Raw genomic sequence first — 12250 nt, 5'->3', positions numbered from 1 at the left:
CCGGGGATGTTCACGTTCCACCAGTAGCTACTCAGGAAGAATGGCTAGAAGCTGCATCACAGGTCCCCGCTTCTGATCGCTCTGTCTGTAATGATGGAATTCTAATTCCTAAAGCCGGAATAGAAGAGCCAGAAGCTGTATCACAGGCCCAGGATGAAACTCCGTCTGATGTCTCGCCTCCTGAGGCCCAAGCAGGGACCAAGATCATGGTAGAGACTGAAGATGCTCCCCAAAAGTGTTACATGACACATGGGTCGCATAAGACAAATATCAAAGAAGTCCATCTCCAAAAAACGTTCTACCAAAGCTGAGCCCAGTAAGAAAAACACCACCAAAAGCGGGTTCAGTCAAAGAGAGCCCCACTGAGAAAGTGTTACCGAAGGAGAGCTAGAAGGAATAAGGCCCCAGCTCACAAGAACAAACCTGGTGAAAAGGTTTCCATCTCAAGTGATGACTCCGGAAATGATGAGGCAGCATTACGCGCTGTAGACGCACTACTTCAATCCCTAAACGATTTGAGAAAGGAAAAAACTATAGAAGAGACAGTTGTGATGGTCACATACCAGCGTCAACCAGAAGGGTAGGTGTACTTTGAGGAGAAAAAGAATGCTGACACTGGCTTCCTACAACAGAAGAAGTCCTACCCGGGTTGGAGAAGGCTCAAGCAATTCGAAAAGGCAGCCCTTACCATCTTCCTCAACACACGTGTCGACTGGTACTTTTTCTCCTATGTTTATATTACAAAATCGTGTTCATATGTATATATTTATGTTACAGTGTAAATATTTATTTTACTTTGTGGAAATATACTTTACTGTGTATATAATTAATTTCGTGTGTAAATTTTTAGTTTCCTGTGCAAATACGTTATTTACTATGTATTCCTATTGTTACATGTGCGTACTTATGGTCGGTTGTGTGCGTCTTGTATGCATCTCTGTCATATGGAGGGATGATAACGACTATGGGTATACCACCATTGCCCATCTGTTCGTCCTCCTTGATGGGAAGGAAAATGTCCATGATGATGTATTGAATGCCCTCATACTCATGCTCCGTGCGGAATTGCTAACAAATCCTTTGGCATTCAAGAGATGTGGCGTTGTCACATGACCCCTGGCTTTTGCTATGCAGAATTTGCAATTCGCTGCTGAACAAGCACTGTACTTGATGGAAGATGTCATATACGGGTACCAAACAACTAACATTATACTTATGCCAATCCTATTTCATGGTCATTACCATCTGCTCGTTTTGGATAATGAGAAGCAGAAGTACATGCACTACTCATCAGTTATCTCCGACATTTAGAATTCTGACGCCATGGACATGGTAAGTGACGAAAATACCTTATAGAACTATGATATGCTTTCCTATGCTCTTCTATTTAGTGACTAACATGTTCCATTAAACTGTTCAGTGGGATCTTTTCTAACTATGCCTCGAGGTCAACACCAAAAGTAATCCATTTCGAGACCTCCCACTTGAGCATGTACGGGATTGCCCCCAGCAGGCACCCCGCACCATTGATTGCCCGGTGCTTTGCATTCGATATATGGAGCAGCTTTTGAATAGGGAAGAATTGTCCATATCACAATTAGACTTCCAAATCCTCCGCCTCTGATATATCGACCCGTATACTTCTCGACGTGATAATGAGGAAAATTATACCAACCACTTGTACGAAGAATAACGCCGAAGGTGAGAAGGATGCCGCCGGGAGAAGGATAGCCAAGGTTACCAGGACATAGAAGGTGAGAAGGAGGCCACCAGGGAGAGGGACAACCAAGGTTTCCAGGAAATAGAAGGTGAGAAGAAAGCCACTAGAGAGAAGGACAGCCAAAGTTTCAAGGACATAGAAGGTGCGATTGAGGCTACCACGGAGAAGAACAGCGAAGATGAGAAGGACATTGAAGGTGGGAATGACGCAGCCGGGAAGAAGAACGACGAAGGTGACAAGGACGTGGAAGCTGAGGAGGACGTTGCCGGAGAGAAAGACAACAAAGGTGACAAGGACGCCGACGACGAGAAGGACGTCGAAACTATGAAGGAGGCCGCCAGGGAGGAGAACAATGAAGGTGAGAAGGGTACCGACAATGACACAAAACATGCCAACGAAGAGAAGAACACCGTCGTGGACAAGGGCGACAAGAATGAATCCACTACTGAATATGCTACCCCTGATGAAGTGAGGCAGGAAGAAAAGGAGAACCAGGATAATGCACACTAGTTTGACAATGCGGTCACCGACGATGTTGAAAAAAATGTATAAAGTATTGGAAACAAACCTGAACAGTTACGCAATTACATGTGAGATCTTGCATTTGTAGTGACTATGTCTGTAATTGAAAATGTCGTCATGCAATAACATATAACACCTATGAAATAGCCATAAATTCCGGATGTACTCACAGAAAAACATATAACATACATAGTAAAGTGAAAGTATATACATGAAAATGTATTTTCACACACAACAAATTTAAAATATACCACGAAACAAATATTGTACATAGGAAAGACATATTATACACGGAAATCAGAATAAGATACAAGAAATTGGGTATTATACATAGGAAATATATTTAATCTGATGAGATATATTAATACACATAATATACTAACAAAGGAACAAATAAGCATTTGCAACAAAATTAGTGATTGTGGTATTACAATGAGATCAAGGAGGCCGAGTTTCTATCTGTAGAGACACTCACATCCTTGATGATGATGTCCACGACAAATTTGTTGAAACTATGGTAGATATGACACATACGTTGAAAAATCGGTCGGACTCAATTAGGGCAAAAGGGTTTTTGTATCGTCGGGGCGTTCTGAACTTCACTTTCTCTTGAGTAATATCTATGGCTCAGTGAGCATATATCTCACTCATGACTGACTCCCATGAACTTAAGACTGTAAATTGAAGCACATGTCCTTCACCTTTGTATCATGCCATGGCGGAAAATGTTTCCATTGTTAATGACGCCTACATGGAATTGCAAAAATGACAAAAGTGAAGAAGCATATTACAAATACAAAAGCGTGCTTAATTGGGCTCAACAATTACAAGAATAACAATTACAAGAAGAAGAAGAAGAAGAAGAAGAAGAAGAAGAATAAGAAGACAAGATGAAGACAAGAAGATGAGGAAGGAAGATGGCCGAAAGAGCGAAGGTTAAGAAAGATGAAGTTGATGAAGAGAAGATGAAGAAAATGATGTAAAAGAAGGAGAACAACATAAACAAGATGATGAAGAAGAAGAAGAAGAGAAAGAGGAAGAAGAAGATAAAGAAGATGAAGAAGAACAACAACAACAACAATAGGAGCAATAACAGCTTACGTATAAATATCTTCACTTCAATCTGCTAACTAAACAAGTTAGGAGACGAAGTTGAAGCTTTGGAGACCAGACCAAGATAAACAAGCACAAGTTCAAAAATAATGGCAACCTTGAGAAAAAGAAGTGAAATATCATCTCTTCTCTGACAAGGAAGCTTCATTGGAATATTTGACCATATTTTATATTAAATGTGATGTGACTTGGAGGGAAACTTTTTGTTTTTTTCGATCTCACATTTTTACATGGGAATTTGAGTCATTTTACCTCCATAGCCAGCGAAACTAACAACAAGGGCTAAAGAGAACATGGCTCAAAAAGAGGATCTAATGGGAAATAAAATTGTCGGAGGAATTGCGGTGGAAGTTTGAAACTTTACGAGGGGACTTTTTAGGTAATTTTTACCTTATTGTTATTATGGAAAATTACTATTTGGCCTTCATTATTTTCAAAAATCCCTAAAAACCCCCTCCAACTCTTGTATAGCCCCGGACAACCCTTTTTGTTATAGTTTAAATTCCCCTTTTATCCCCCTATCGGTCCTTGAAGTGGGTCCATGTTATGAAAATTCCATTTTTACCCTTGCAAATGGTGGAAAAAATACCACCCAATCACATCAAGTCTGACCTTTATGCATACATTTGTGCATTTTTTTTGGCCTTCCTGCTTGCTTTTTGTCGAACAAAGTTTAGAAGACTCGTTACATCTTCTTCTTCTTCTTCTTCAACTCATTTTGGTTTTGTTTCGATTTGAGTTACGCTAGTTTTCCGATAAGGTGAGAAATTTCTTCGTTGCTCTCGGTTTGATCATACTGCGGGAAGGAGTAACAACTTATAAACATGTAGAGACTTTTGTTTGGAGAGTTTTTGTGCTATTGCTAGATACAGCGGGAAGGGAGCGAGTGCTAATGTTCTCGTGGCCGACTTCTTGGGAATCGAGTGTTAGTGAGATATGTAGGCGATGGGGTCTCGATATTTCCCATGTCGGGGGTGAAGTTTATCACACCCGATGGACATAAAAGCAGTTTGTCCGGTAGCAAAGCGAGGTTGACTTCGAGCGCATGTGTCACGTGTACTCCATCTTCAAATGCTTGCTGTAGTCGACTCTTATTGTTAAAAGCGGATGATGTGCCATTGTCGTATCCCTCTCGAAAATGATTTTCTTCTCGTTGTAAAGTTCTTCTCTTTTTATGTTTATGCAGTAGTAGTAAGTTAATTATTGTTTTAATTATCCCATTTACCTTTTTAAATATATTACGTTACCATTTACATGTTGCTTTGTCCCTTAAATTATTTTGTTTCTATTTAAATATTTGCTTTACCGTTTAAACTATTTACTTACAGTTTAAATATTTTTGTTACCATTTAAAACATGTTTAAATACCGTTTAAACATTTTATATTTCCATTTAAAACATTGACCTTTTTCAGTTTTAAGCTGAAGTCTTTGGAAGAATTCGGATTACTGCCCGGTCCCGTTCCACCTCATAGCGACCCTAACAGTGTGGCATGCCTTCCTTCCTTGTCAGATTAATCTGAAGTATTGTCGTTGGATATCAGACAATGTTTTCAAGGCGTTTTCAACCATAGATCTTACAATGAAAGCGTCATCGCCCGACTAGGCATTGTAAATAAACAATTATTTCAAAGAAAATAACTTATTTGTTGTCAACATTTTGATATTTAAGCGAGGAGATATTGCAGTTTAAACATTTTACTTAAACATTTTGAGAATCAAAAGCAGTATTTTAAATAAATTAAAAGTTATACAGAAACTATAATAATTTACATAGTGACAACGATATTCAAACAATATAAAATATATTTAAATGAAGACAATGATTCTTTTAAACATGGAGACAATTTTATTTTAAGCGTTAACTTCAAAAATAAACATAAAACTAAGAATTTAAGCAGAGACAAAGATATTTAAACAAAAACTATGATATGTATATGATATACAATGTTATTTACGGTAACTCTATTGTACAATATTATATATCAATCTTTTTCTCCCTCGTCAGCGAATCCCCCATTTTCAGGTCATGCGGTTGTGCCCCTTCCTTAAGTATACAGGTAACATGCTTTAAGGGCATGTAAGGGACGTTTTGCTTGCGGTGAGTACGTAGCTTTTTCACCGTCGAGCGGTGATTCGATTAACCGCATGATGTACGCGGTGCAGTCGACACTTCTTCATTTTTACCTTGGGGTGTCGATGTAAGTGGACAAGGGGGTAGGCTAGAGTCGCTGATTCGCCGAGATCCATATCGACACAATAGTCGAATAGTCTCCACTGTCGAGATTTAAAATTTGATGTTAGAATCCCAGACTAAAAGAGCACATTTATAAAACTCTAGTTATCAAAGCACTTACCATCTCTCCGGCGTCTCTGTAGCATCGCCCATTATCTAAGTTGATCGCAATAATCACAAGCATGCGACAATAACCATATATTAAATAGTATTCAAACAAATTTAAGTGGAAAGTAAAAATTTTTTAAAAGCGGTAAACTAAATTCTTAAACGGAGATATAAATATTTAAGCAGAAAACTCACATTTTAAAACGAGAAAAACAATTGTTAAGCGGATACATCAAATGTTTAAATACAATCCCATTACTTAAGCGAAAATCTCATTTTAAAACTGCAACCATATCAACGTTAAGGGAAAACCTACATTGTAAACATTACGGCATAACATATGAAAAATTTCTTTTCGATGCGTGTACTACGAGATGAAAAATGAAAACCAAAAACAAAACCCTAACCGATGAATCTCCTTTTGCGAGACTTCAATATCATCCAATAAAAAGCAGAACCACAAAACAATACTGACTATTTTTCTAACAGAATTGTTTTATTATATTTCTTCTTATTCTTCCTCCTCTTCTTCTTATTTATTTTTTTTATTATAATTATTCTTGTTTTTCTTTTTCTTGTTCTTCTTCTAATGCTTCTAATTATTAACATATCTCTTCTTCTTCTTCTTCTTCTTCTTCTATTTCTTATTTCTTTTTATTATTATTATTATTATTATTATTATTATTATATTATTCTAATTTTATTTTATTAATTTTTCTTATATTTTTTCTTATATTTTTTCTTATATTTATTCTTGTTTTCCTATTTCTTCTACTTCTGCTACTTATAATTAATTAGTTAATTAATTGTTATTGTTATTATTATTATTATTATTATTATTATTATTATTATTACTATTATTTTTTCTTATATATATTTAATCTTCTTTTTGTTGGTCTTGTTCTTCTACTTTCTTGTAATTAATTAATTAATTAACAAATTAATTAATTAATTATTATTTTTCATATTTGTTTTTTGTTATATTTCTTCTTCTTCTTCTTCTTCTTCATTTATCATTATCATTATCATCATAATGTTAAATGGAAACTAACTGTATATAAGCGGTAACTCATATGTGTTAAATGATGTCATATATATATTTAAAGTATAGTGAAATACTTGATACTTACTAATCCATCCGACAATTCGGGAGGATCTTTAACTAACTCCTACTGAATACATCGAGGTGCCCTTGTCCGAGGTATCTTTTCTTCTTGGTCAAAAGTCCATACATTTCCTTGTAGTTGTTGGTTGGTGAGGATCACTCACGCTGAACCCGACACGGTCATTGTTTTTATTTGGCGTTTCCCTTGCCCTCGTCGGCATCATTTTAGTTCATCGCCCAGGTGCTATTGTTGATGGTTGTGGGAGGTTTCTCCCTTCAATGCTGTGGTACCATACGCAGTTAAAGCGGGCCCAGGATTTCATTGACAATGCTATCAGCGATTTGGTAAATCGTAGACATGCGATAGCATCAACCAGGAACACAATCTTTCTGGTTCTTGTTGTCGAGGGTTGTATCTATCTTTGACGAAGCGATGTTGTCTACCGGTTCCGAGGGATGGGAATCTCTTTGGCTCATAGTATCAACTACGGTGCATCTTCTTAGGAGTAATTTTCCTCAAATGTTGCCATTGCTAGCCGACCGATCAGCGCAAGTGGTGCGACAATTATTTTATTATCGGCGGTGGAGGAGAGGCATTGTTGTTTTTCTTCTGCGATTCTCTTCAAATGTGGCACTCTTGAGCGCCATCCCGATGGCGTCACGTCATCAAAATCCGGCGCTTCATTCACTTGCCTCCTCGGCGATCACCATGGCTACCTTGGGCGCATCGAGGCTTTTTCCAGCGTAGTCCGTGCCATTTGTTTGTAGGGAGACGACACATTTGATTGTGCCCATCCTTCCAAAGCCTCCACGACAGCGGTCGGGAACACGAACAGTGGTTACGGTGCACACTGGGTGAGCCAGTGACGGTGACCGTTGCCAAGCCGTAGTGTCGAGGAACTATTACGATTGGGGAAGAAGGCTGTTAGGTAGGAGAGGGTGTTTCTGCTTGGTGGGGTAGGGCGGGGCTCCTCGGGCGCCGAGAAGTCGTCTTGTGGGTTAGCCTATCATTAGGCAGTCGTCGCGCCTTGAAGGGATGGCCTCTCATCCTACGTTCGGCGGTGGGTGCGCGCAATGACATCTCCACGGTGGATGGCGAGCGAAGATTTCTTCATCGATGATACTGTCACGACCAGCTTAGGAAACTAACATAGTTAACCAACACAATGGTAGTGAAGACATTCAATTTAAACAATAACAAATGGTTTTTAAGCAGTTAACTCAATTATTTAAATAGTTTACTTAGGTTTTTAAAATGATATCACAAATATTTAAAGCGAGAAAACGCTATTTTAAACACTAAGTTATATTTTTAAATAGAAATGTTATGATATTTAAACAATGACTCATGATTTTATTACCTCTTTTCCTTGACAATGACAACATGGCTTCTATCGACACTTGCTTCCGATGTAACTATTTTCAACTGTAGCACATCATCCTTGGGATCTTGCCGATCGCGCACCTTCTTTCTAGTCTTTGTTGACTCGTAAACCCGGATGTTCGAGTGCAGCCGGAGCAATCTTTAGCGGTATCCGTGTTAGTCTTCTTCCCGGCTCATCTCGGTTCACTCAAATGCGGCCTCTTGTCGAGCGTCCTCCACTCGACCACTTGTCGTCGCTTGCGCTCATGCATGTCGATCAATTACGGGTGGGTCGCCGACATAGCCAGCGATCAATTTGGAGCCAAGCGGGGGCGTGTTTGGGAAGAGGATCCTTACCCATGTGGTACACCATCGAGGAGTTTGACAAAATATTTTTCTTCTCTCGCTCTACTAAACAAAATTTTCCAGTGTTCTCTTGATGGAGTCTCGATGTCTTTTCATAGGTTTTTGGAAAAACATCTATCTTCAAAAGCGGAGTGCTCTTCTTCTTCTTTGAAAATCTTGTTGTGTCTCTATTGTAAAAAGTAGTCTAGGCGAGCCACATCTGGGCACACTGAAACTTACCAAGCTTTCCTTAATCTTGAATTTGTTGATGCGGCCATCCCTATGTCTTTGCTGCAAAAGAATTAAAAGGAGGGCTCACCCTCTCTTCGGAACTATAGCTTCAATCTAGAGAATGCGACCAAGCGGTGTCCTCAGTTATCTCGATGTGTCATCCACTCATGTGAATTTTTAACTTAGCCAAAGTCTCACTATCGATTGTCAAGTAGCTTCACCTTTATTAACTAGGTTAACCGCCATAATTACAAACTTGTGATAATAACTATACATTAAAAAGTATTAAAGATAAATTTAGGCGAAAAGTAAAGTTTTTCTAAATGGTAACCTAAATTATTAGCGGAAACATAAATATTTAAATAGAAACAACAACTCTTAAACATAAACATAAAATGTTTAAATAAAATCCCATTATGCACGGAGCACCTCATTTTTAAAAGCTGCAACCATATCAGCGTAAAAGAAACCCACATTGTAAACATTACATGGCATAACAATCGAAAAATCTCTTTCGATCATGTACCACGAGACAAAAATGAAACAAAAACAAAACCTAGACGATAAATCTCCCTATAGACTTCAATATCATCCAATAAAAAGCAGAACCTAAACAAAACCACAAAAATCACTTTTTCTCATGAATCGTTTATACCATAAACACAACTTCTTCAACATTGTCTGCTTCAGCTCAATACCTTAGACTGCAGTGGTGAAATCTTTGAACACTTGGCGAGAATTCTTCTCGAGACAATGGTGAAAAGCGAGATTAATCTTCAAGACAAGGATGCCGCACCGGAGCAACGCTGGAAATGGAAAAGGCTGATGAGGCGAAGAGAGAGAGAATAACCCGACGGCGGTAATGGTTGTCTTTAGGAGTTATCCGATATCACTCCTCTTCAGCATGAAATATGATTGCACTACCACAACTACCATGCACAGACGATTTAATCTCTATATAATTTCAAAAGTAAGCTGTTGCGCAGTTTGGCAACGTTCTGACGCAGGGTTTTGGAAAATCGGTGACTTTAAAAGAGGAAGGTGTTTTGGGATACACAAATTCAGGGGTTGTTTTGTGCATAATATCACTAAAAGTTAGTGATTTTTGGCAATTTTCATTTATATTATATTTCTTGTTCTTGTTCTTGTTCTTGTTCTTGTTCTTGCTCTTCTTCTTCTTTATTTATTACTTTCTTATATTTATTATTATTGTTACTATTTTTCATATTTTTCATTTCATATTTCTCCTTCTTCTCCTTCTTCTTCTTCCTTCTTCTTACCTTCTTCTTCTTCTTATTTATTTATTATTTTTCTGTCATAATATTTGTCTTCTTTATCTTCTTCGGCTTCTTATAATTATTTATTTACAATTATTAATATTATTATTTATTTCATTAACTATCATAGTATTATATTTTTCTTCTTCTTCTACCTTCCTATTATTATTATTATTATTATTATTATTATTATTATTATTATTATTATTATTATTATTATTATTATTATTTATTATTATATATATTATATTTCCTATTCTTCTTCTTTTCCTGTTGTTATTATTAATTATATCTCTTTTATTATATTTCTTCTCTTCTTCTTCTTCTTCTTCTTATTATTATTATTATTATTATTATTATTATTATTATTATTATTATTATTATTATAATTATTTATTTATTTATTATTAATTTCCTTGTTTTTATTATATTTATTCTTCTTGTTCTTGTTCTTGTTCTTGTTCTTGTTCTTTTTCTTGTTCTTCTTCTTCTTCTTCTTCTTATTATTATTATTATTTATTATTATTATTATTATTATTATTATTATTATTATTATTATTATTATTATTATTATTATTTTCTTCTTCTTCTTCTTCATCTTCTTTTGCTTCTTATTTATTATTATTATTATTATTGTTGTTGTTGTTGTCATTATTATTATTTATTATTATTCTTATTTATTATTATTTTCTTAATATAATTATTCTTCTTCTGATTTACTTATTTTTATATGGTACAAGGACTTAATATGAGTGGTTTTTGAGTGCAGGGACCAAGGAAGAGAGAGAGAGAAAGTACAATGCTATTTTGTCGATTACACGTTGTTGTTATTATTATTATTGTATTATATTTATTTTCCTTTTCTGCATTCTTGTTTTACATTGTTCTTCTTCTTATAATTATTTATTTATTTTATTTATTATTTATTATTTTTCTTCTTATTATTATTTGTTTATTATTCTTTTTCTTGTTCTTGTTCTTCTTATTTATTTGTGTGTATGTTATTTATTTAGTATCACTAATATTCCTATTATTATTATTTTATTATTATTATTTTGCTTCTTCCTTCACTGCTTTATTTATCTTTCTTATTTTTATTATATTTCCTTCCTATTTTCTACTTCTTCTTCTTCTTCTTCTTCTTCTTCTTCTTCATTATTATTCTTCTTACCAATATTATTATTATTATTATTATTATTATTTATTTATTATTATACGTTCTTCATATTTTTCTTATGTTTATTATATTTATTCTTCTTATTCTTCTTCTACTGCTTATTTATTTATTTATTTATTATTAATATTATTAATTATTCGGAAAATACCCATAAATCCACCGTTTGTTGTTTCCTAGGTCTTCCTTTTTATTTTTGTTATTTTCATTTACATAGCACTATAGATATATGTGAGAGAGAAATTACTTAGTCGCCCATGATTTAACAACTGAAACCGTGCCCTATCAGCCTGTCAACATTCTAAAATACCCGAAAAATAATAAAGCGAATACCTTAGGAATCACCTGCGGGCGTTACAGTGTGAGTGAAGTCTTGAGATCACTACGAAACCCCTATTGACCATTTGAAGCCACATCTTAGTCTCCTTCACTGGTGGAGGCCATTAAGAAATTCCCACTTCCAACTTTCTTGCATAACTTTTACTTTGAGTTACTGGTTCCATCCTTAGTTTAATTGTTTGTGAAGATCTCCGTCAAACTTCGTTGAAAAGATTGAGTGATTTTCTTCATGGAAAAATCTAGCACAAAGGTGAGATAACTACTAGTGTCCATTGAAGAATAGCTAATTTGATTGGTATTATTTATTTTTTGTGAATTGTTTATTTCCTTTGTAAATATCAACATTCGATAGGTGAATCCATAATGTTTTTGGCTTTGGTTGTGTAATTCTTGTGTAGCAACATTTGTGTTGATTTGTCTAAATTTATGTTCATATTTCAATTATTGATTTATTGTGTGTATTTTCCACATAAACAAAAGATATTAACAACTTGAGCAGCTCTACGTGTTATTTGCCACTTTGTTGAAAATCTCCGAGTTAAACAAAAAATAGCAACCTGGGAGATCCTCATTATGCCATTGCCATTTGATAGATGCTCCTTTTAGTGGTTCAAGAAAGAGATGGCTGTGGCCTTATTTATTGCGGTGTATGATGGCGCAACCGGTGCTTTAAGATAATAATGAAACATGCTCTCATTTTAAGTGAGCAATACGTAAC

At 35.6% G+C, this 12250-nt stretch overlaps 1 protein-coding gene across 1 annotated transcript; it reads left to right on the top strand.

Annotated features, from left to right (window-relative positions):
• The first annotated feature begins 1323 nt into the window (after positions 1 to 1323).
• On the top strand, positions 1324 to 2230 carry LOC120272307 (glutamic acid-rich protein-like). The gene is made up of 2 exons (XM_039279112.1): positions 1324 to 1332; positions 1727 to 2230. Exons 1-2 carry the CDS (start codon positions 1324 to 1326, stop codon positions 2228 to 2230), a joined length of 513 nt encoding a protein of 170 aa, XP_039135046.1.
• The last annotated feature ends 10020 nt before the right edge of the window (positions 2231 to 12250 follow it).

The sequence above is a fragment of the Dioscorea cayenensis genome, chromosome 2 (assembly GCF_009730915.1).
Source record: "Dioscorea cayenensis subsp. rotundata cultivar TDr96_F1 chromosome 2, TDr96_F1_v2_PseudoChromosome.rev07_lg8_w22 25.fasta, whole genome shotgun sequence".
In the NCBI taxonomy this organism is placed as follows: domain Eukaryota; kingdom Viridiplantae; phylum Streptophyta; class Magnoliopsida; order Dioscoreales; family Dioscoreaceae; genus Dioscorea; species Dioscorea cayenensis.
This window is presented reverse-complemented; position numbering and strand designations above follow the sequence as displayed.